The sequence below is a fragment of the Hippocampus comes genome, unplaced genomic scaffold, assembly GCF_001891065.2.
Source record: "Hippocampus comes isolate QL1 unplaced genomic scaffold, H_comes_QL1_v1.1 scaffold82, whole genome shotgun sequence".
NCBI lineage: Eukaryota > Metazoa > Chordata > Actinopteri > Syngnathiformes > Syngnathidae > Hippocampus > Hippocampus comes.
The window spans coordinates 5151500-5177796 of record NW_017805135.1 but is presented as its reverse complement, the minus strand read 5'-3'; the positions used below and the strand labels follow the sequence as shown (position 1 = coordinate 5177796).

Sequence of the window (26297 nt, the reverse complement as noted above, 5' to 3'; positions counted from 1 at the left end):
CTGCATATTGCAAATATTTCATGTGCCTTTTGGGAGGGCGACTGTGCTGCTAGATCGAGATGTTGAACACTTGATAAAGTAGCAGATGTGTGCCATTTAAGCTTCAGGCGCGTGTCTAATCAAAGCCTTTAAATACATATCAGAAATATCCAGAGAATAAATAAACACAATTTTACTACCGTATAGGTCCTGCTAATACATGGCAATGGACAGCATGTGTTACTCTTCGAAGTATCATACGCAGAGAAGTTATTACAGTTTGCTGTACACAGGGAAAACATATCCATCAGTTTCATTGGTAAAATAGTTCAGCAAAATAATTGACATACATTTGTGTTATACAGTAGAGAGACAGAAATTATATATATATATATAAAGCTAATTTCATGATTAAGGCTTGAAACTATATATAACACTGGCCAGGGAGAGTCATCTTCCATGAAACACTGGGAGTTAAACTTGCTACATGATTTGCATTGCGTCCACAGTGGGAACAAAAGTCAAACCGTGTTTTTCCACAGGTAAAATGCAAAAAGGATCAGTCGGCGCTTACATGAAACATCCCAACATTTGATTTGGTTCAAGCATACAAGAATATGTACCGGATTTCCTCATTTAGTGGCTGGGAGTGTTTATTTACTCAAATGGCTTGTTTTAGGGAAGGCGTTTAATAGGGCGTCGACTTTGGCTCGCACAAATTAATAATAGATTTTCATTGTCCAATGTAGTTATGAGGAGTGCAACGATACACAAAATTCAGATCGATAGATTTAAATTAAAAAAGAGCAAATTATTTAGAGGATTGGTCGTCAAATTTCAGCAGACAATTGAAGAGTGGTAACCACAACTGAGGAAACAAATTTTCAGCATTCAATTAATTAATTGTAATTTCTGTTCTCAAATGGAATAAAGGCTCATGCAGTAAATAATTGTGTATTGATATTGATCATTGATTTGATGATCACAAAAGGCAGCTATATTTTTAAGGCAAAACTTTCATTGCTGGACATCAAGGCCACTGACCGAATTTGGAATTTACACGGCATGGTTCAAGTGACACAATTCAGATTTTCGTGCTCTCAATTTGTACAAATGTCTTGAATCGAACATCATCAGATCGGAATCGGGCCTCTTTTGAACCTGATACATAGAGCATAATGCGAGTGCAGCGTAAACACACAGATCGGATATGCCCGGTCAGCGTGAGCTCGAGGTCATTGACTTCAACCAAATCCCGTCTGCTCAAAAAGCATAAATAAACACATGAAAAACACCTGTTAAAAATCGAAACTACATGTACCCTAAACGTAGCCATAGCTCATATTTGTCACTTAAAATGTACAACATGGAAATAGAGAGTCTTAAAAAAAAACAAAAAAAAACCAGATATTCTGTTGGAATTAAACTGGAACTTTCCACTTGGACCAACAGTGTAAATCCAGCCCAAGATATGTGAGTTATCACACTTATATGCTCTCTCTTCTGTTAAAATAAAAATTCAAAGTATACAGTATATAAGACCATAAATAACATATACTCTGGCAACTATATAAATAAAACCTCTGGGTGTCTACTTAGCCTCTATATTTGACATTGAGGAGAACATACTAGAAGAGCGCAGTTTATACGTGTATGTACATGACGATAGAATAGAACCATTCTGTACACTTGCTATGAAAGTTGAACGAGCCTCTTCACGATGATGTTTTGGGTTCGATCCTCAAGGACGTTTCGTAAAGACGCTCCTCGTCCAGCACGGAGCTGTTGTCCAGCAAGTACTTGGCCACCTGTGACGACAATAACAAAATATGGAATTGTGCTATGCCCCGTCATCGAGTATAAAAAACACAGTGGGGTTAGGGTTTCAGAGTAGTGCTTAAAATTTTAAAGTTAGTGTTTCAAATAAGGGGTTTGGAGTTCAAAGAAGGATTTCAAGTTATGGTTTCAAGATCGGGTGTGTCAAAGTAGGGTAGGGTTTCGGAGTAGGATTTCAAATTTTCATAGTTTCAAAATAGGATTAGGCCGTCAAAGGATTCAAAGCAGGGCGAGGGTTTCAAAGTAGGATTTCAAAGCAGACTTAGGGTTCCAAAGTAGGGTTTTAAATTTGGCTTCGTGTTTCAAAATTGTGCAAGGGTTTCAAAGATGGGGTTTAAAAGTATGATCATGATTTCAAAGTAGGTAGGTTTCAAAGTAGTGTTAGGATTTCAGAACATTTCAAAGTAGGCTTTCAAAGTAGGCTTAGGGTTTCAATGTTGGGTTTAAAATTAAATTTTGAAAGTAGGGTTTCAAAGCAGGCTTACCGTTTCAAAGTAGGTTCTCAAAGTACATTCAGGGTTTCAAAGTAGGGTTTAAAGTAATGGTAGGCTTTCAAAGTAGGTCTATGGTTTAGTAGCCTACTTTGAGGCTTAGGGTTCCAGAGTATGGTTTCAAGGAGGAGTTGGGCTTCGAAATTAGGTTAGGGTTTTAGAGTATGATTTCAAAGAGGAGTTAGGGTTTCTAAGTCCGGTTAGGTTTTCAAAGTTGTTATATTTTCAGAGTACTTTTTCAAATAAGCATTAAGGGTTTCAAAGTAGGGTTACGTTTTCAGAGTCAATTTTAAATTTGGTCAAGGGTTTCAAAGTACAGTTTTTCAAGATGTTTTTTTTTTTGGGAGTAATTTATTAGTCGCACAACATGTGTGCTTAGATGAAAAATGTACTTGTACTGTTTCAAATTTTAGGGACAAAATGCCTGCATTTATCGGCAGTCTGGAGCCCTGAAAGGACAAACAAATGTTGCCTTTAATGCTAAAAATACACTTTGTAAAGTTTGGAGTAGTGCTACAATTTATTGCTAGTCACACAGAGTGAAAGTGTATTCTGTTCATCTCCAATGAGCCGAGGAGAGAAAAAAAACAAACAACAAATCACCTTTGGTTGATTATCGATCTTGTAGGCCGTCTGCTGGAACTGCCGAATTTCTCTGATAATGTGTGATATCTGAGGACAAACAGGAGAGAATGATTGCAGTCATTTTTCGAGAGACATTCCATTTGTTGTCCTTTTTAGAGCACATAATGGAAAACAGCGAGACGATTGCATGAAGATGTCCTTCACCATCCTCATCTTGGAAAAGTTGACCAGGTTGTCCTCCGTGTAGTTGGGTGTTCCTTCCTCAATGAAGGCCAGGTCGGTCAAGTACATGCCCAGGTAAGGAACACAAGGCGGGTCGCAGCTGAAGATGCGCGCGCACACACATACACAGTAGTAGTTAATGTGTAATAAATTTGGAATATTCATTAAAAACAAAACAAGTTATCTCAGCATCATATGGGGCCAATAGGCTGACTCACTTCTTGAGCGCCTCCCTCAGGTTTTTGAAGCGGCCCTCTGATGATACCAACTTCTGCAACTTGTCAATCACTGTCTTCGTCTAAGAAAATCAGAGTATAACTGTTATGGCCTGACAATTGGATAACATTTTTAGAAAACGCATCAGAAGTGCCCAAAACAACATAAGGAAAAGAAGGATAAACAAAGCCTCCCAGAAAAAAGTTTAGAATTGTCTACAGATGCCACAAGATGGTGGCAAAATACTACTTTTGTCTCAAGGAAGCTCTCAATTCACTTCACCATAGTTTCTTGTTGCTCAAGGAAGCTCTCAATTCACTTCACCATAGTTCCTTGCCACAAGATGGAGTCCAAGTAATACTTTTATGGTATTGCGCAGAACATAACAGTGAATGCTGTGAGTTTTTGCGCAAAAAAAAAAGAAAAAAAAGAAAAAGAATGGGTTAAATTTAAAATATAAAATCATTAAAAAAAAAAACATGAAAAAATACATTTTTAAAAACTGCACCTGGAAGACTTTGCGTCCTACCTGCTTGGAGACCTTGAGCCAGGTCCTCTTGAGGCGGAAGATGGCGCTGCGGTTGAGCGACGACGTGATCTCCAACACGGCGTTGTAGTTGTGCAGGCAGCGGCAAATGTCCGCCGCTGCCACCCACTTCTCGATGGCCGCCACCCTCATGTTGACGTCATCCCATTGCAGGATCTCGGTGGCAATCCTGTCGCTGATCTGATTCAAATGAAGCACATAAATTGTGTTCACTCTTTTTTGAGACTCCAACGCGTTAGGCTTGTTATTGCTCTGGTGGACGCACGTCATTGAAGTGCTTGGTCGTTTTCATGATGTACGGAGTCCTTTCATTCTTGTCATTCTTCATCCAGCCTTGACCAAAGAACTCCCTTGAGAAACATCAAATATAGTAAAGAGAACATGCAGCGACTGTTACACTCAAACACAAACAACAACTACCAATTTGTGATCAAATACAAAAAATGTTGCTAGGCTGTTGGATGTCCAGGGTCGACTCCTCTAATGTTTCAGGAGGAGTTCAAGCTCCACTTTCTGCACGTTTTAATTTGTTATCTAAAAATATTCAATCATAAAACTAAATTCTCGCTAGACATTTCACAGATCCAATTGGTTGGATTGGATCAGCAGATACAGTATTTAGCATTTTTATGCAAAATCGATGATTGGTTGTAATATAATTTCCCAATGAACCAATGATGTTTTTGATCGGATCCGCAAAATAAGACATGACAGTAAACACAATCGTGCTCACTTCATGGATGTTCTGTGCTGCCATGTTTAACAATTAAAATTTTGTCAGCATATACAGCAGGATTTTTTTTTCATAATTTCCCCAATACATTAAAATATTACATTTTGGGGAGTGGGGAGGTTTTGTCACGTTTCCCACCCACCCATTTTAAATGTATTGAATGTATCAGCGTTTTGGCGGGCAACAAACAGGGGGGCGACTATACAGGAAATAAACAAATCGTTTAAACAGATTGGACATACTGATCCATTATCTGATCGGAATGGTGAGTTGTTATCATTTTTTAAAAAAACTCTGTAATTGGTAATAGGCTCAAAAATCCTGGTCGTGTAAAGCCTACCCATGTTCCCATTCACGTTCCCTCAGTTCAGCATGCACATCCTGAGGAGTTGCATCGCCATGCATTTCTTGCTGTACTCACACGAAGAGTGCATCCACAAGGGGGTGCAAATTCCCCAATAACTGTATTTACGCATTAGAAAACCTGAGGTAGGTTTGTTTTTTTTGGCGTTGTGAAGGGGTGGCAAGGGGTTGCTGCCTCCCCATGAATGTCACCCTGTGCAGCTTTACGTATCGCACATGTCAAAAACCACCACTGAGCCCATCAGAGGATTTTATGGGGGCCAACAATAATTCATCCAAGAGTCCATCCATTTCCTAATATCTATCTAATAACATTTGTCACATGGCTGAGCTATATTTTGTCAGGAAAGACAATGACCAAAAGTGTATTTTGTTGCACTCACTCATACGGGATGACCTTGAAGACCAAGTGATCGAGCAGAGTGAGCTGTTCGGCGATCTCCAGGGCAGAGTGGCTCTCAAAAGGCTCGTTCCTGCACTCCTCCATCGCCTGAAACACACAGGCACACATACAAAACACAATATTGGAACACGGGAGCCGAAGACGCAGGGCGAGTGGGCTGGATCTTTTCCTCTCACCGTGTGAATGATTTCTTCCAGGGTCACTTGGTTGTCTCCGGGGTCCTCCTGTGTGAGCGTCCTGCATGCAGAGTGAGAAAAGTGCTTGAAACTTGTCTGTGTTTTGGTAATAGAAATGAGCCAGTATCACTACTTTTTTTTCCTAATAAAACCCAAGAGGTGGTCCTCAGTTTATCACGTTGTTCCATCCTTAGTAGGATACTGCACCTTTTCTTGTCAGTGAAGAATTTCATGTCATGTGTCAACATTTTATCGAAAAAAAAAGCATATTTATGGAAATAAAGACATTTAGTGTACACTGAAAAAAAATGCTCTGTTGAATTTCCTCAATTATATTTCTTCAGATGGTTCCACACAATAAAATCACCTGGATCCATATACATTTGTTTAAGCCGATCTACCGTATAGTCTACTTCAAAAAAAAAAAAAAAAAAAGATCTGGATGCAGCTCAACACACCATTTTTTTTTTATTGGTGTGTAACTCAGTGTTAAAAGAAATAAACCCACCTAATAATGTTAGCAGCAGCCTTTCTTTCCTGTGTCAGGAGTTCTGGGTCATGCATCACCTCCTCAAGAAAGCCAATGACCCTCATCTTGAGCTCTGAGTTCAACTCAAAGTCCTGCAGATCAATAACAAGCAGCATTGAGATATATATATATATATATATATATATATATATATATATATATATATATATACTTTTTTTTACTGAAAAATGTGTGTACCTGGGCGTGTTTGGACACCCAGTGACGCAGTACATTCAGGACTCGGTTTGTAGCTGCTCTTCTAATAACAAACTCTTTGTCTCCATTCCTCTGGTCTGTCGAAAAGCCTGCCAACAGGTACAAGACACAGATACACCTCAAGAAATTCAAGTATCACGGAAAACTCAATTTATTTTGGGGGTTCAAATCAAAAAGTGAACCTGACATGTTACGATAGAGATTCACGTTACACAGAGGGAAATATTGAATGATTCCACTTTTTTTTCGTTGTATAAATTTGTTGATTAAAGCTTGAAGTGAATAAAAATCCCTAATTCTGTTGAGATTAGAATATTAAGGAATCAAAATTATTTTAAATCTAGACACTTGGTCACAAATGGCATTATGAAAAGTATTTTCCTTTAATATTACAAGAATAACTTTCTCCCTGATTAACATTGTCAAGGCACAATCTTTAGTGTTTCGTATGCGAGCCTGTTTGTTTATGCGTGAACTTGTGATGCATTGTCACCCAAATTCTGGAAAAAAATATGCTCAAAAAAATCATTTTAAAAACCTCACATGTGACCTTGTACCATTTTGTATTTCTGTAGATTGTCTGACCTGTGGCAGCGAGGGACATGCGGCGGTACTTCTCCTTGGTCGGCGCGCCCTCGTTGGCACCAGCTGTGGCGATGGCGAAGGCCGACGCAGCCGAGAGTGCGCTGCGGTTATTGTCCAGCTCCCGACAAGATGACACAACCATGCTGTTGTTGAAGGAGAACAGCGTAAATTCTGCGGGCCAAGAAGAATTGAACGTTACACTTTATTACATCCAATACAATTGAAGGTATTTCTTTATTATTGATCTACTCTAATGTCCATTGGTAGCCAACATTTGAACCCGTGACCTCTCAGGGTCAGCCCTATGATAAAACCCAACCCATTTGTGCGAATGAATAATGGTTTCACTGCTCAATCAGAAAACCTTTAACTACTCAGTCAATGTTTTAAGGAATAGACAAATACAACAACTTGTCATTCAAAATGTAACCATATTAAGACAAAACCATAAAAGACAATAGTCAGAACTGAAATGAACTGAAGTGACCCGTGTGGCAGATGGACACGGTGGTTCATTTTTGTCAAATGTAAAAAAATAAATAAATCAAAAACTCCATCCACCCATCCATTTTCTCAGCCGCTTTATCCTCACAAGGGTCGCGGGGGATGCTGGAGCCTATCCCAGCCGTCTTCGGGCAGTAGACTGGGGAAACCCTGAACCGGTTGCCAGCCAATCGCAGGGCACACAGAGACGAACAACCATCCACATTCACACTCACACGTAGGGACAATTGAGAGTGTTCAATCAGCCTGCTGTGCATGTTTTTGGAATGTGGGAGAAAACCGGAGTACCCGGAGAAAACCCACGCAGGCCCGGGGAGAACATGCAAACTCCACACAGGGAGGCCGGAGCTGGAATTGAACCCGGTACCTTGGCACTGTGAGGTCGACGCGCTAACCACTGGATCACCGGGCCACCCGCAACCAAAACACTCCATCTCAAATTTGTTAACAATAGATGGCACATGTGTCTCAAATTTTTCTTCTCGTCTCAACACTGCCCGTGGGGCCTCTACTTCTTTTGGAATAATTAGCTCCCCCAAAAATCCACAGAAAAAGCAGAAGACCTGTATTAATCTGTTGATGCGCTTGAACTAAGCTCGTGTAATGTTCCACTTTTTTTTTTTTTTTTTTTTTTACTTCAGAGCTTACACTGTATAAAAATTGTGCTCATTCCAGGGTATCCCCTGCTTCTTGCCCAAAGTCAGCTGGGCTCGTCACCAGCACACTCATGAGCATAATAAGGACATGCGCGATATAACATGAATGGAGGGAGGATCAAAACCATTATTGTGTCCATTCCAAATGACAGGGTTGCCGATCGAAGGGCGGCATTGAGCCGAGGCGGACCGAATCGTGCGCTCGTCCTGCGGCTTGTGTCAGTGGCGGTGTTTGCCTATGCCTCCCCCTCACATTTCCTCCCTGTCTTCCTCCATCAAACCGGGGGCGGTATTAGAAGAATACGTACATGGTTGCTAGGGTACAAGGTTTCCTTCTACCCACGCTTGTACGGCACTGGCTTCCCTTGTATCCAACACCGTGGGAGGAGAACACACTGGGGATTAATTGTGCTTGACTGCCAACAGGGTGGATGCTCCATCTCCGTGTGGTAGCAGCGGGTCCGAGAAGCTGTGGGTGTTTATTTGTCTTTTTTTCTCTCTCCCTACAAGTCCTTATTTGGTTGCTGCCAGACTTGATGATTTCTACTTTAAAAAGGTGCTACATATGCAATGTTTCTGCTGTCATGTTAGCTGACTCCTTAAACTGACTTCGACGATGCAGTGCCGGTGCATGAAACAATGCTTGGCTTTGCGCTTTAATGTTACGTACTTGGGTCAAAAAGTATTCTTTTGTCATCGCCGCTTAGTGACTGGCAGAACAATATTGGCAGAAGTCACAATGAACCTGTGTATGTTGGACAACTGAATAGTAGAGGTACCGTCAACACTGAATGGTGTCGGCAGACCGTGCAGGAAGGGACGCCGAAACCCAAGTCACAGCGAAAGGAGTAACACATGCCGACTGAGGGCATGGAAAATGTTTTACGGATTCAAGAAGTTGACATTTCATGAGAAAAGAATCTGGTCACCACATGGTTAGAATAGTAACAGGGAAAAAAAAGGCACAGTGTCATTTTCATCTTTTGACAAGAATAAATATTGGGTTTCTGTTGTTATTTTACAAATTAAAGCTGTAATATTGGAAGAAAAAAACTCCAAATTTTATAATAACAGTCAAATTATGAGATAAAATCTCCTAATTTTATGACGTTAAAGTCAACCGATTTGGAAAAAAATAAATCATAATATTGTGAGTATATATAGATATATATATATATATAAAAAGTCCTATTCTATTAAGATCAATTGTAATTTGTATGACTGGGTTACGTACCACAGTTTTTCGACTTGACGTTCTTGGGTGTCGACGGCGACTTGGGAGGAGACATCTCCGCTTCCGTCTCGTCACTCTGACACGGTTCTTCGTCACATTCCTCTCTCACTGAAACATTTGGATGCAGATGAAAAGAGCAACGTGAAGATACGCACGGCTTTCTGAAGTTGTAATTACCACCAATCCATCCACGCAGCTCTAAGAGTAAATACTGTGATTTTTGGTTGTAGTGGTTTTCAAAATAAAACAATATAAATGATCTTGATTAATAGTTTTAGCGTCTTGAATGATTTAAAGTTAAATTAGGCCACCCGTTATAGAGCACATACAGTAAATGCACGATAAAATGGACAACGGTAGCATTCTGACCCTGCTTGTTGAGGACAGGCTCATCGGCCTTGCTCTCAGTCTTGGCTTCTCCCTCATCGGTGATCTTGCTGGCCATAGTGCTGGACACAAACAACTTGTTGATGTCCAGAGCGGTTTTACCGAAGGGGGACATGGCGGTGTGCATGCTCGCATAGCCATTTGGGGAGCAGCTGAGCGCGGCCAAGTCCAGCGCTTTGCCTCCCGTGATAATGGGAATGTTGAGTGAAAGCTTGCGGCGGCGATTGGGTGACGACGTCTTGGTGATGGCGAGCGGCGGAGGGGAAGAAAACTTGCGACTGGCACGTGGCGATGTGGGCGGCTCGCCATACAGAAGTTTGTTGTTCTGGCTGCTGGCGAAGAAGAGCTCCAACGCACTGCAGGCAGGGAGATCTCATTTCAATATGAGTATCTTTAGATATACAAATGTATATTGTATTGGAAAATTTGAATTGTGAATTCAGGAGTGTGTCTGTGGCCTTTTAACTCTTTTTGTTGTCAAGGCTTGGCTTAAAATCTTTCACCTCCAAAGTGTATTATTGGTTTCTTCTACACTCATTTGGTTTGATTGGTTTCTCCCAGACTCAAACCAAAACCCAAACATGCCATTTTGGATCCGGCTTCGTGTATTGGGAACAGAAATCGGCCTTTCCCAAAACAAAAATGTTGAGATAAAATGAAAAATTGGCTCTGCACTGGTCATTTACATCGTTGATAACATGTAATGAAACTCCCTCAAAAGGATAGATGTTTGTCTTATTTTTTCATTTCCAACTTCAGCTCTTTACATATGTCAATAATGTTCTTTTTACAAAAGACTGTGCCTTTTAGATCTGTCGGAGGCCACTTTCAGCCAATTGAAAGCCATAAAATCAAATATGAAATACATTAAAAATAGCCAAATATAATACGTTCAAAAGTCCGCATGGATGGTACACTTGCTGTGTATGTGTGTCGTGCATACAAAGAGAGTGCATTAACATCAGGCCCGTTTGGGAGCTTCAGCCACCTCTTCCTTTTTATGGGAGCAACATTGTTTAAGACACTATCCTCCTTGCACTGAGAGCCACCCCCTCTGAAGGCCTATAAATAGCCTGCCAAGTGACAGCGGTAGAAGGCACGGGCGCTGCCAACAGCAACCAGCCCAGAGGAGGTCTTCTGAGACATGGGGAGAGTGAGAGAGAGAGAGAGAAAATCAAGGTGGGAGAGTTAGGCTGGAGTCAGTGACATAGCGGATATGGATTCCTTCACGGTGAAGGCTGCTGCATCAGAGCGGGTGAGTGGGGACACTCTCGCCACTCCTACAGTATGCACTGCGTCTGCCCGCATCATTTGTTAAGAAAGGCAAAGAGGATGGAAACTGCAGACAAAAAAAAAAAAAAGAAGGGGCGGCGATGGAGTACAAAAACACCACCATCAACATTTAATACTGCTGCAGATGAGAGAGGAGGGGGCAAGGGAGGATGAGGAGAGGGTGGGGTCCTGCAGCAAAGTACGGGGTTGTCATGGCGACAGCGCGCCGAAGAGAGGGATGGTCAGACTTGTGGAAAGAGAAATAAAAAGCAAGCAGAGGGTGAAGGAAGGAAAGGTGGGTGGGCTTCAATGGAGCGTGACGTCCTCGCCTGGATGGACAGTGGAAAGAAAACTTTTGGGGGGGACTTTCATTGCAGGGGAGAAATATATGAAGTTCTCAAACTTGAAATCATAGGCGCCCTCGTGGTTGACACTTGACATTATATATAGAGCATGTCAAGGGCAAATACAACTTCTCTTTCTTTTTGGTACTTTCATAGATCAAAGACAATGCTCACCGTGCAGGGATGGCACTGATGGGCTTCTTGTAGATGGTGATGAGCTTGTCCAGCACAACGTCCGCGCTGGTGAAAACGCGGTAGGAGTGAAGGAAGGTGTTGAGGAAGTCGATGGAGAGGAAGCGCAGGTCGGTCAGCCTCTCTAGCAAGCGCTCCACGCTGGCATATCGGATCTGCAGCACCTTGCAGGAGTTCATCATCTTGCTGAAGCGGATGTCGACATCGTCGCAGTACAAGCTGGTGTCGGACCTGCAGGGGCAAAAGGAATGAGGCCGGCTTGAGGATGTTTTGTGTAGTTCACTGAGAGGAATACAGAGGATTTTATGGATAAATCACAATAGCTGACACCACTGTAACTGTGATGTATAACAAATGAATGCAATTTTGTGATTACTGAGAAAGGCAAATGTTCAACACAATGCCCGGAGAACAGTGAGGGAGGGTCCTCAGGACATAGCATGCAACAGTTGTTCTAGTATGCCAAAGTTGTCCTATCAGTGTGCAGAAATGTCACTCAGTAGTGGACAAAACGTTCCGAGTATGACACAGTCGTTCGAACAGCGCATGCCATTTTACTTGCGTGCTCAATTGTCTAAATAGTGAACCTAAAGAGCAGAATGTATCGAAAAAATATCACCATGGCGATATTGGCCCATATATAAGTCACGCAGTGAGTTTCTTCCAGAATTGTATGCTTTTATTTGAATTTGACCAGTCAACTTAAATGAGCTTGCTTATTCATCCCCATGAAAAAAATTGGAATTATTTCATTAGATAATAAAAATGTCATTTCTTCAGGGACATGTTAAATATCACAATAATATTGATCTCGCTATATGAAACAACTATATCGCATATCGCATGCTTTTTCAAATATCGTGCAGCTCTACTATCATGGATAGCGAATAAATCCTCAGCATAGAATTGGAGGATGGAGAATAAAGCATGTGACTTATCGCGGCCCCTTTTCAGTCCTCTGAGGACCATGCTTCAAAAAACTATATAGAATGCAACCATTGATCAAATGTTTGTGGGTTAGATGTTATTGGAGCTTTGGAGTCCATAACGCTTCCTCTGAGGTTTTATTCAGGATTGCATAGGGAGACGGCTTCAACGCCCATGGGCAAAGATTTTGGGGATTTGTGTGATACTTTAACTTATCTGCAATTGTGCATGTGTACAATGCATGGTGTGACTCTCACTTAATCATCTGTGGCACAGAGACTTTACTGTTTTCTTCAAAAGCATTCATCATCAGACCATTGCAGCGGATGTTGTCGATGCACTAGGAGACGGATGGACAAAGCAGAGCAGATGGAAGCGCAAGAGTGTTAGCGGGTTCTCAGTGGTGAAGTCTGGGCCGCTCTCGCCTCCTCACAAAGTATACGTATGTTTAACATCACCCCCCGCCCCCTGTAAAAATGCACTTATTGGTCTTCACCTGGCTGATGTCGCTCGTCCACGCCGACTTCTCTTGCCGTGACGAAGCCACCAGGATGACAGTGTGAGGCTGCCCATCTTTAGGCTCCACGATCACTTTAAAGTCCAGGTGCTCAGTGTCCTGGCCACTCCGCTCCCCTTTGGCTACAGCGTACAAATTGGATAAACCGATCAATCGCCTGTGGACTGTATTCGGTTTCACTAGAAAAGGCACTTCAAATACTTTGCATGACATAGAAAATGGATTGCCTAAAGCCGGGTGAAAATATAAAGGACCTGATATCTGCTTTTTTGTTGATTAATTATAAAGAGATTAATCAAAAATGAATATGAATGTTTTCGATCAACCAGGATGTCCAGAAACAGACTCTGCATTGTTTGCTCCGTTCAGTGCGCGAGAAGAGGCGAGAGTTGTGGTAGCACAACTTTTTTTTCCTCCTGTGGCAGTTTCTTTGGAGAGTATCAGTGGGCGGAGTTTCCTGCGTTGCGCCTGCTGGCGAATATTATTAGCCGGTATATCTGTCTTTATTTGTAAGGACAACACCACACCAGTGACACCAGTCCTGGAAATTATCCGTCACAACTCATACACTAGCATGGTAGCTAATTTACTGAGTCTATTATAACTTACACTCATCATCAGTGCCCTCAGGATCCTCCATCAGTGTGCAGTCAATGAGGGACACCACACCATTCTGTAACACAGGGTGCATATGAATTAGATGAGATAGCGAACACATTACACTTCCAGCATTTATTCCAGGGAATAATCACTGAAATCTCATCTATTTTCAGCGTTTGCTTACAACACTCTGAGATGCCACAAGATAGCACCAAAGCCCTGGCAAATAGGAAAGTAGACCACCGTCTTTGCATGTCGGGGAGAAGCTTAGTGTCGGCTGGGTTATTAGTGGAATTTGGTGTCCGCCTCTTGTGCATGTACATGCACACCTCCGCTCCATTTGTTTGTTTGTTTATGAATTTATTTATTTGTTTATAATGATTGATAGCGTTGTAAAGCAAGTTTAAAATTATATCTAAGAGTTTTGGGATCATTGAAAAATTATAAAGGTATGTTCAGAAGAGGGGCATCGATTACCGACAGAATTTTACTATTTGCTACAGGGCTCTGTTCTCAGCCCCCACAAGTAGCAGGGGTTTACTACACTGTCAGCCATTAAAAGTGGATTTCAAATGAAATAAAAAGTACCGGTACTATGATGAAAAAATATAAAGAAAGAAGAATCTTGGCAGACTGAGACATAACATAAACAGCATAATCATATGTCCGAGTCCACAGAAGAGTTATTACATGTATATATGTATTCTACATAATTTAAAATAACAATTTTTACCTTGGTGACATGCAGTTTCCCCCCTGAGCCTCGAGTGCAGATGATGAGGTGTTTGGAAAAGAGGAAACACTGTCTCTCGCCTTCCTTCTTCAGAGACAAAGAACCCATACGGCCCCTGGTGATCTTGCCCTTCTCACTCATGGGCACCTGGATCAGAGATCCTGTGGAAGGGCAGTCATATCAGAAACACAAACAAATACGGAAGTGCAATAACTCCTACGACGAAATAAATGAACCAACATAGAAATGCACTTTGCGATCACTGACTCTTCACAGCTTTGCAAAATGTGTATTTTTAGTTTCACGGTCTACTTTTGGCCGTTTTAATCCAAATATTTGGTGGGTAGAAACTAAAGAAATGAAACAGTCATCAATGAGTTTCTGTGTTCAAAAGTGGTAACTGGAAATGTATAGCCGTACGCTACAGCAATACCTTTTTTGGTCATGCACAGAGTTTAAGAACTGTTTCATAAAACCACACACCATAAACATGACACTGTCTGTCATAATACCAAGACCGACCTTTGAGAGGCAGCATTGGTTCCACAAGGCATTGGAGTAATCTTAAAAGTACAAATGAAAGAAGCTAGGCTAACCGTTAGCTTAACTGGTAACTTCATTTCAGTGGCAAGCCCTTCTATCTGTCACATTTATTGTCGTGAATGACTTCAATGACAAACATTCAACACAAACAGCCGCAATTGTAAATATTGAACAGGTTTAACATATTAAGATTGTCCAGCCGACCAATTTGCAAACAGATCAGGGAGGGAAAATTTGTCTTCACATACACCACAGAATAAGTTTAGAGATATCTGTCCATCAGGCCATTGCTGAATTTGATCACAAGGGAGGGAAAATGCTCAACTTTTTCCCGATTGTTGGTTAATGTGTACCACAGTTTAGGTTGAAAATATAAAATCAGTGTGGATGGATGAACGGATAAATAAATCATGCCAGTGAGTGGTGATAAAACAACCCTACCTTGCCTGACAAAGGTCTGGCTGGTGTCCAGCAGTACTTCACATCCCTCCACAATCATTCGTTCAATGGCCAGATTTTTTCGAATGTTCTCTGTCTCGCTCACCTCGTCGTGCATTACTCTGAAAAAATAAAACAGGACTAGCCACATGATCTCGCGTTCTGTGTGAAAAAAAAAAAATTCAAGGCGAAATAGGGTCTGTTGCATCGGAAATGAAACAATAATCTCCCTTCAAATGTTACAGTATCTTAAACTGTGATGGAGTCTTGTTTTCTTATAAACTACACCCAGCAGGTAGAGTAAATTGGGTTAAATGTAATGTTGAGCAAAATGTCGATTTATCGAATAATTTAGCATTTAAATTTATGTTGAATGTGTGCAATTGGATGTTGAATTATCAAATAAGCAAAATGGAATGTGTTCCTTGGCTGCAACCAACCGAGGACTTGTCAAGGTTATGGAAAGTTGTGCTACATTCACGCAGATCTCCTCATAAACCCCCTTTGCAAACATGATCCTGACATTGTCATGGAAAAAGGAGTTCAGAACAGTCTGAGAGACATTCCGAAATTTAAAAACAATATTTAAAAAACAAAAAAACAATGTCTGTTTTGGATGGCCGCATTACGGAATGCGCTTATGCCTCATTATTTTTGGTCCTACATGTCTGTGTTTGAATGACTGACAACGTGAAGATATACCTCGAAAGCTCTTCGAGTTTGGACTTGGCGTAGTCCAAGCTATTTCTCTCCACATGCTCATGAGGAGTGTGAGCCAGTAATTCATGGAGGGTCAGGATATAACGAGGGATCTGACAGAGAGAAAAACAGACTCATTAAAAACTTCTAGAAGTGACAAGATATTCAACATGTGCTCTCTGTACAAAATTATTAATTGGCCGGGATAAATTTCACTGCATTTACAGTCCAGATGGATCATGTCATTGAACTAGTACGCCACATCTTGATCCTGCCATTTCTTTGATCACACAAAAAAAAATCTCGACGTTTAATACGACAGCTGTTGTTTAACAGGTTTTGTCACTTAACAAGAAGTTGAAACTCATTACCAAGCGTTGAGAACCAAAGGCTTGCGGACTCAAACAACCTAATAAATATGATACATGAAGGACCATAGCTGATGCATTACTCTTGTAATGATGATGATGATGATGATAAAAGTCAAATAGCGCCACAAATGCTGTAATTAACAATTGAAATTTCTATACTTGAACTCCATTTTTCAGTTCAAACTAAACCCAAAGAGGGAATATCCACATTTATGCGAGCACTTAAACAACTATGGCCAGAAAAAAGTCTCTACACTACCAAAGTACTAAAAACTCACTGATGTTATGAATGTTATTTGTGGGGAGTCCATATTCGAGTGCATTTATAGGCGACGGTCCTGTTGTGCATACCTGAAACATGGGGTAAGTTAGGAAAGTCTCCAACGTTCTTTCCTCGCAGTCGGGCTTCATCTCGTACTGCTTCAGCAGTTTGTCAAAGTCTCGGTTCTGTTTGCAGTGGGCCAAGATCTGCAGGCTGTACTGATGATTCCGCACAAACTCTTGGTAGATGTTTAACATGGGCAGCAAAATGTCAAAGAGGTCGGCTGTTAGGAGGACAGAAAACATACTTTGCGACTGGCCTGGAAGGTGGATCTAAGTTTGACAGCAGCAGCAGCAGCATTGTTCTGCATGTGGCAGGCTTTAGAAGCATAGACTGTGGACCACGGAGAAATTCTGTATAGTCTGAGAGCTTTGCAGGGATCCAAAAAAATGAAGTTGAAATAATGAGTCAAGATATCGATATCAATCAAGAAAGGAAAAGAAGAGGAAAGAAGGACTAGACAGGAAGCTATAAGTGTCACCGACAGAAAAGCCTTCCAGCTAATGTCCCTTTCAAAGCTCCAAGATGCCCAGTCTCACTGTCAGCTCCAAGTTGGCAAAGGCCCGTGTGACTTTTGCACACATCTCCAGTTTTGAGAGCTTGATTAAATTCTCCGTCAAAAAATTTGGCTGGAACAGGAGAGGCAGATTGGATATCTGTCTGCGGGCAACAGAGAGAGGAGGCGCGGTGACGATTTCTTACGATTTGTGGACTTGCACAACTCGAGACAGATTTACAGAACAAAGACTGTGGGCCAGATGGCTTGCACATCATAAATGTTTTATCTGAGCATTATTCAAGTGGTCCTTTATGGAACAAGGTAGCGGAAGGTTGAATTCACATGAGAATTACAGCACACCTTTTACTCTGCTTGTATGGCGTTCCTTACCAGCAGTTTTTGCCATATCGTTTTTGATTCATCTACCTTGTATGAACTTATTACGTGACGTTCCAAAAAAAAAATCAATCAAAGATCATCTCCCTTATTTTCAGTAGCTATAAAAAAACGTATTTTACAGTGACATCAGAATCTTAGTTTGACGGCAAACCCGTTCCTATTCAGCATGTAATGTTTCACTGGTTCTTTGGCAACATAAATAATTACAGATAACACTCGCCAATTCGCAGTTTCAATATTTTTTTTATGTGCAATCTATCATTAGCTTTTCATCAAAAAACTCAATTTTTATGGGACCTCAACATATTTTTGCCTCTTTCTGTACCGTCATAAGATACCACGAGATGACCAGTAGGAAACAAGTAATTGGAGTCAGTGAAATATGCTGAACTAATGAAAAGTCTGCATTTTTCTTTTGCAAATCAAACAATATGTGGGCTATAATATTCTAAGATACTTTAAAAAAAAAATTTTTAAATTGAATCATAGTTTTTGGGATAATTATAGTAAAGTTTAAACTATTAACATCATCAATTACTTGGGGCGAGGCTCGGCCCCAATAACCTCTGAAGTACGGGGGTCTACTGTACAATAAAAAACTAAAAATCAAGAGTGGAGATGCAGGATTTTCATCAGACAGTGATGAATTATTTTTTAAGGTGATCTCAACAAGCCTGGGGGCATTGTCGTCGTCTCTCTTACCCAGCACCAGTGTGGGCCAGCTCGCTATCCTGGCCTTCAGGCCCTGGTAGAAGATTTGGTGGAGGAACATGATGGTCTCGCTGCCCCAGAAAAAAAAAAAAAAAAAGACAAATGCCGTTATCCGCTTTTCATATTGAAAACGATTGGGTCTGGGTTGGGATCCTGGAGCGGTCTCACTACCTGTTGAGGAAGATGCTGCTGACGTCATCATGGGTGATGGGCGGCTTCTTGGAGCTCGCAGCCATACGTAGCGGCCGCAGGAAGTTGTTGACCAGGATGTGAAGCTGTTGGACGTATTCGGCCTCGGCCTCCAGCATGCTAAACACAACTTGGTTCCTCTTCCTCATGCTCTCCGCGTGGGGTGAACGGATGTAGTCCTGGATGATGGTTTTCCACTTCCTGCGGCAAATCCAACCTCGCAGGAAACTCTGGACCTGCGAGAGTAATCCATGACACGGGTTGTGATTGCAAATATTTGGCACAATCAGTGCGGCCTTGAAAGTTTCATGTCCCATTTGGAAACGGTGGCCAGTTAACTTAATCAGCTGTGACGCTGAAATCTACTGATTGAGATGCGCGGTTCAAAGGAGCCCAAAAAGGAGAGCAACAATGTGAAGTTTCTTTCAGTTCTTTGAATTATTTTGAACTGTCTGCCAAATCTGACTGCACAGTTCCCCCACCTTTTTGATCTTGTGGATCTCAGTGTCGTCATCGCTAGGAGGTACCTCCGGATTGGACTGGATCTTCTCGTTGTCCTTCTGCAGTGAAGCGATCTAACATTCCAAAAAAAAAAAAAAAGATAAAGGAATTATTATAAAGTGTGTCATCAATTTGTATATTACAGAGAAAGGTGGGGTTGTTTTTCTAGGATTCCACAGATGACTTAGGTTTTTTTTTTAAAGTTAAATTCTTCTCCAGTGTGCTGGAAGATTGAGTTTATGAGCCAATAAAAGATTATAAATCCTTTATTTAAAGTTCATGCCCTGATAACTATAAAGATTTCCATTTTAAATCCCTTTAACTTGAAAGGACTTTCATAAAAAGGACTACTTGGGGATGCTTGGAAGTTACATCTTTAAGCGTTGACTGACAGGAAAGGGGTTTAGCATCTCGGAAGGGACTTCATGAAACCTTTCAGTATTTATTGTCTTGACGTTTTCCTTATTCCTTTGTCCGTCTCCTTTTGAGACATTCTGGACAATTACTCTTGAGTGTTACCTCTGATTTTAGCCGCTCTATCTCAATTTCCCCGTCCTCTATCTGTTGTCGAAGTTGCTTGGCAACGGTTTTCTCCGTCTCCACTATTTGTAGTAGGTGCAGATACTTCTGCATGAGGGCCTCATGCTCTGTAGCTAGGTTCCTGTAACTACAGTGACAGACACATTAAAAAAAAAAAAAAAAAAAAACCTCCTCGATGAATGTTTCAGTGGTCTTAAATTCTTATATTTAAAAACAATAACAATAATAATAACAATAACGGCACAGCCAGCAAACTAATACTACATACAATTGAGAATTATATACTGTATGTCAGCCTACCAATGGATGTTTTTTAAAAATGAAAAAAATTTTTAAAATGAAGTTGTGAAATGCAAATGCACACGAGTCAGAGAATGAGGGCAATCGAATGAAAAATAGCAAAGGTGATTGATCCATTTCAGCGGATAAAATAAAAATAAATGTGAACATTTAATCTTAAAAAAAAAAAAAAAAAAGCAAGAAAAATGTGTTGATTTAATCACATTTATTTATGAATTCTGTACTGGTGGCCCAGTCAGGCCAGCGTCAGTGAACTTCAGGTCACGTCACGTGGTGGCGACAATCCGCAACATCTGTGTGAAAGGCACCGACGAATACAGTTCACTTCTGACCGGCCAATTGGGTGAAAAAGGCAGCGTTGAAGTACTGTGTACTGACTGGACCTGAGTGTTACCTGGCCTGCGTAATGGCGGCGACCCACTCGTCACAGTCCTTGACATCTTCTGTGCGCAGCTCCAAAGCCTTCTGGTTGTCATGATTAAACGTGATTGTAAAGTAATACTAGAAAAGACAAAGAGGAAGATGATATTTTCAAAATGCATTCCTCTGAACGTTCAGCGTGAACTATGCAGCGTGTTCTTGCGAGAATAGTACAAAAAGGTTAAGCGGTATATGGAACTCATCAGTTCTCCTGCTTCATCTCAGTTGCACTGTCTGTGTTCATCGGCTTCTTCAGTCCATCTCTCGTGAGATTCTTTGAACTGTGTCAAGGATTCAACATTTGTCACCTTGTAAAAATCCATGCGTGAACAAATATGATCGATACAAGATCTGCAATTTTCCTCCGTAGATTCTTTTAGTTCAAGGGGGTTCAAGGAGCACAACACATTCATTCATTTTCCGAACCGCTTTATCCTCACTCGGGTCGCGGGGGGTGCTGGAGCCTATCCCACCTGTCTTTGGGCAGAAGGCGGGGGACACCCTGAACCGGTTGCCAGCCAATCGCAGGGCACACTTAGACAAACAACCATTCATGCTCACACTCACACCTAGGGACAATTTGGAGTGTTCAATCAGTCTGCTATGCATGTTTTTGGAATGTGGGAGGAAACCAGAGTACCCGGAGAAAACCCACGCAGGCATGGGGAGAATATGCAAACTTCACACAGGAAGGCTGGAGCTGGAACTCCAACAATGTCAAGCAAGTCAAGTACAGTCGTACCTCGGTTTTCGACCATAATCCGTTCCAGAAGGCTGTTCGAAAACCGAAACCACGCTCTTTTTAAAAAGAAAATCTTTATTGAACACGTCTGTTCACAACGGAACGCTACATGAGGAAGCGTCACTTCCTCGTCTACCCGAGGAAGCATCACTTCCTCGCGTAAGGAAGGCGAGAGGAGTCAAGTGAGCATTCAAGTGCGCTCAGTTTGTTCGAGAACCGAAAGTCGGTCGTCAACCGAGGCATAAAAAACTGGAAATTTTTGGTCGAAAACCGATAAATTCACTTCTCAAAGGTTCTTATCTCAAAACCCTCGATCAAGTTAGAACAACAAAGGAGAGAGTCGAGTGCAGATATAAATGACCCCTTAAAAACTGCACTGCAATAGTTTTTCATTCACCCCGAAAGCCAAGAGTCGACAGAGGGGTGCAACAACAATTTAATATTCTCTGATCATGATGCTGATGATGGATGAATGGATGGATGGATGGATGGATGGATAGGTGGAAGCAATATTTTTAGGTTTATTTCAATTCAATTTTCCTGAAACCAGTTTTTGGCTGATGTTAAACAACATGCTATGAAAACTATTCAAATCAATTTTAGCTCTTCCTGAAAGAGGCCCCCCAAAAAGCAGACTATTAATCAGTCACGAAACTACCATTGTTTGTGACATTATGTAACTCCGCCTCGCTTATTTTTGTCCTTCTTTTTTTGTGCGACCCACTTTTGCATTACCACAATTCTCAGTCACCCTTCGCCGCCCGTCATGTTTGTCACATTTGTCTCGTCTCTAAGTGCACAATAACAGCTCACATTTCTCTGGTTTTATTGGCACCTTCAAATGCACTTTCCCCACCCATGCAAATAGGGGTTGCCATAGTAACAGCGGCACGCATGGCATTGAGCTTAAATGTAGCTTGCCTTGTAAATGGGGAACAAGAAAGTGGAACATAACAAATACCACAATGAGAAAGGAAAGCTAATTGAGGAGGGACGGCGGGGAAAGATGCTTTTTCCTTGTTCTTGATTTTTGAATGAGTGTGCCTATAAAAAGCAGTGGAGGCCTGCAAGGTGCCAGTTGGCTTGGCATCGATTCTCCGCGTTGTCCCATTCCCTGTCACACACTGATAGGATCTACTGGCCCGGCCCTACCTCCTGCAGCTTTTGCACCACACACACACACACACACACACACACACACACACACACGCACACACACACACACACACACACACACACACACACACACTTTTCACGCAATGGGCATGACTACTGAATCAAAGCCACAGATAAGTTTGGACAGTGACAGGAGAAGACGCCATACTGTCACCCGGCTTGACATTACATCACTAGGTAATGCAACATAATGAACTATTTTTGAGCGAAAGGCAGACTACACTCTGAACTGATCGCCAGTCAGTCGCAGGGCACATATAGAGAAAAGCAACAAGCACACCCACATTCACACCACCACTGAGTGGGAATCTATCGAAGACCGCACACAAGTCAGGCGACTGTAGCACGACACCATCAGCGGCTTTTGTTTTTAAGGAAACAAATTAATACTAATACGACTACTACTACTACTTATGTTAATAATAACAACAATAATAATTTACTTTACAGATCTTTAAGGGATGGCATGGTGATACAGTGATTTGTACACGCTTTATTATTCTGAGTTTGCGGGTTTGAACCCAGGCTGCGGCCTCCCTCTGTGGACTTTGAATATTCCCCTTGTGCTTGACGAGGTTTTCTCCGGGTACTCCGGCTTCCTCCTACATCCCAAAATAATGCAGATTAAATTCATGGAAGACGGAATTGCAACCCATCTAAAGGTCTATGTACTAATTTTACAAGTGAGGCAATTACCGGATGCGTGCTAGTTGACGTCTGTGGGCTATTAGCCCTACTAGCGAAGCACTGTGAAATGCTAATTAAAATTTCCTCCCCAAAGTGGTTAAGTGCCAGTAGTGACAAATCATCCATCCATCCATTGTCTAATCTGGTTATCCTCATGAGGGTCGCGGACTTGCTGGAGCCTATCCCAGCTGTCTTCGAGCAGAAGGCGGGGGAACACTCTGAACTGGTTGGCAGCCAATCACAGGGCAACAATATTGTTTTACATACATTATATCACCTCAACCAAGGTGTATAATAGCATGGCACATTGAGAGATCATTTAAGGTGCCACCTGAAATTATCTAATACCATTTGAAAATGTAATATTTATTCATTACAAATATATCTTTGTTCATCTATCTATGCCAGTGATGTATAGCGACAGGCAAAAGAATTAACTGGCACAATAAACCTGTGTATCAACGTGTTGCCATTCTTACAACAGCTTTGTGTTCAATTATGTAAAAAAAAAAAAAAAAAGGAGTCCTGCAAAAAAAAAAGTGTACATTTAGAAGAGATCAACATATTTTATTGGTTCTTTGGCTCAAAAATGGTTGCAAAAACTCACTTAAAACATCACGCGTGCATATTGGCCCCACATAAGCTCCTTGTGAGTGCGTGATCTCATTTTGTATTTGGATGTTTGACTGTTCACCCTGGTTACTAAAATGTATTGCTCAATGTGGTGTCATGTTTCGGTTTGGGACCAACAGGTGGCACTGTAGGGCTCCCCCTGCAGCTGCACACCTGTTGGTCGTTATGTAATTAGTTGTATAAAAAGGACTCCCGCCCGACCGCTCATTGTCGGGTCATTGTTTGTTTCTTTGCTGCCGTCATGTTTGTTTGTTCTGTGATGTTTAGATCATATTTAGGTCATGTTTCTGTTAATATTTTTGAGATTCTGCCACGGTTTTTTGTTTGCTACTTTGGATTCTTTTTGTTTTCAGGACTTTGTTTAGGATTTAGTTTTCTCTATGTTTTAATACAATTTGTCAAGTACACCCTGCTCCTCCCTCTTGCCTGCTTTTTGGGGTTCTCCACCACCACGCAACGTGACATGTGGCTCTCCTTGCCCAGATGTGAGGGCATTATTGTGCTTTCATCATAGTTTTTTTTTTCACTCCATTTCAACGGCAGTATGACCAAAGCATTATCAAATTTTGCCTCGCAACAATTACTGACCAAGCTTAACTAGGGGCGCTTGTACGTCCAGATACTGTACAGTTGATGGTTTGTAGAGATGATTGTGATTAGTCGCCAGAGAAAAATAACAAGCTCGTGGAGACTTTTGCCTTCTTTACAAGCTGTGCTGCGGAAGACTGCGGCTGGCAACGCCGCTTTCACACAGGCCGTCAGACCCCCTCATCACTATCCTCAAGCATTTGTTTGCAACCAACCGTGCACTTTGCCTTACATAATCTCCCTCAGAAGTGCTTTGCGTTCAATTAAGAGTGGGGAAATGCATTTAAAGTATTTTCTCATGGCTTTGGTGGCAACGTGAGCGCTCTGGCCGCAGATTCGTGCCGCCGCGAAGCGGGCAGACGCGGTTGCCAAGGTAGGATGCTATTAATATCAAGACAAGGAGTTCAATCAATACGTCAAAACCGCAGGGGAAGGGGCAGCCCGCCTCCGCCAGATGGCAGACTACAAAAAGTTTCCATGCAAGTTTTTGTTTTGCCTTATTTGCTTTGCTTCAGCGAGAAAAGCGGAAAGTTAATTTTTGAAACCTAAAGTGCACTGAATCAGGATCGTCGGTATTACATGGACAGCATGACTGAAAACTCCTCACGTGCAAATTCCAAAGCAGATCTCCCGCATCCTACCTGCTTCTCCAGGCATTCCTTAGCGGAGGGGGGCGGCTTGGGTGAGGGCGCCCTGTCGCACGCGCACCCTTCCAGCAGGTAGAGTCCGGAGGGGCGCGAGCTGGAATCGTTCTCGAAATAGAAGAGCATGTTCTGCAGCAGGCAGAACCATTTGGGGTGCCATTTGGTGTTGTCCGAACTCTTCTTGCTCAGGCACCCGCGCCTGGTACCGTCCTTCCTGGCCAACAGCGCCAGATAGGTAACATGGCCATCGTTGAGCCTCATGCCCTTCTGCATGTTTCAGCCCCCCCGGGAGGATGTGTACTGGCGCTTCTTACATCTTTCTCCTCTTCCTCCTCCTCAGCACCTCCGAGACACACAGTCACTTGGCGGCAAATTCCGCGGGCGCCCCTTCTCTTGAGGGAGAAGCAAGACCACACGCGCGTTCAAGACTGAGATGAAACCAGAGCATCCGCGCGAGAGAACCCCTCATTGCGAGGGTGGAAGTGCGCGCGCGCGCACTCGCCTCGATGCATACGGGCGCAAGGAAGTGCAGTCACGTGACTTGCCCCCCTGAGCGGCAGCTTTTGGGATGTTGGACCGAAGCTCCAACGCATCACGTACACGACAGACATGAACACACGCATACAAAAACTCTTGCACTGAAATATCGATAATTAATTGGCATTGCTTTAATTTAATATTAGGTACACTTGCACAGCACACTTTGTGAGAATGGTACTAAACCTATGGCAGGTGGACCATATATGGTCCTTGAGAGGATTTGATCTGGTCAGATCATAAAACCTGACTGTGATTAAAAAAATAATAATAATAATAATAATCCACACATTCTGTTCATACAAAGAGATAAACATTTATTTGATCATTGCATCGTATTTTTTCATACTTTGACGATGCTCCCTTGAGAACAACATTGCAAACTGTTCATTGCAAATGCTTCTCTTGCAATAACTCTGACCAACGGTGCCACAGAGGCGCACTTCCTGTGGCGTTGCCCATATTTGCACTTCCTGTGTAATTACTGGCCTGAAAGAGAATTCATCTGTCATGCTGTCAGGGAGACAGGTATCAAGTGCTGTGATGAGTGTGACGTCAGTAATCCAGCAATAACCATATTGAAACGGCTTTGGGTTGTGGCGCAGCTTTGATTTTAATTTCAGTTTTTAATCATCTCCGTCGCTGGAATTCCGAAAGGTGAACTCATATTCATGATTACATTTGCACTCATTTCTATTCAGCTTTCTTGACCCAGCGACAACACAAGTAGGTTTATCATTTAAATTATTCTTCAGTCATTAGTGTCTGTTGTCGTATCACTCAATGGAAGAAGACAGAGACTGAACAAAAGCCCCACGGCCACATCGTCAACTACTGGATGCATTTCCACATCTAACCCCACAAGAGAGACTCTCATTAGGGCCAGCCCATAATTAAACCCGGTTTAGCATATTGGGGCGAGGGCACACAATGGTTTGTTTCATCACGGAGGGATCACAGCACTTTGCCTGGGCAGGATCATTAAAGGCATACAGCTACGTCACGGGGCCAAAATAGAGAGATTTACTGACCAGATTTGACTGGTTCTTGAGTGGAAAAAGAAGGTTTCTATGATTTATTTGCTTAGCAGCAGTTGAAAATTCAGCCTCGG

At 42.0% G+C, this 26297-nt stretch overlaps 1 protein-coding gene across 2 annotated transcripts; it reads right to left on the bottom strand.

Moving 5' to 3' along the window:
- Nucleotides 1-1136: 1136 nt before the first annotated feature.
- On the bottom strand, nt 1137-25153 carry LOC109513957 (ras-specific guanine nucleotide-releasing factor 1-like). 2 transcript variants are annotated; one of them, XM_019866717.1, is made up of 27 exons: nt 24647-25153; nt 20154-20260; nt 19439-19586; nt 18901-18993; nt 18401-18654; nt 18221-18300; nt 16650-16843; nt 15931-16040; nt 15232-15350; nt 14248-14408; nt 13524-13587; nt 12894-13036; nt 12655-12737; nt 11453-11701; nt 9645-10018; nt 9276-9392; nt 6882-7052; nt 6279-6385; nt 6060-6172; nt 5552-5612; nt 5356-5462; nt 4142-4226; nt 3859-4056; nt 3332-3411; nt 3096-3213; nt 2910-2978; nt 1137-1787 (listed from the first exon to the last, which is right to left on the bottom strand). In XM_019866717.1, exons 1-27 carry the CDS (start codon nt 24920-24922, stop codon nt 1695-1697), a joined length of 3774 nt encoding a protein of 1257 aa, XP_019722276.1. In that variant the 5' UTR covers nt 24923-25153; the 3' UTR covers nt 1137-1694. The 2 variants fall into 2 exon arrangements, with proteins under 2 accessions (XP_019722276.1, XP_019722277.1); XM_019866718.1 differs by having other exon boundaries at nt 9276-9383.
- Nucleotides 25154-26297: the final 1144 nt, after the last annotated feature.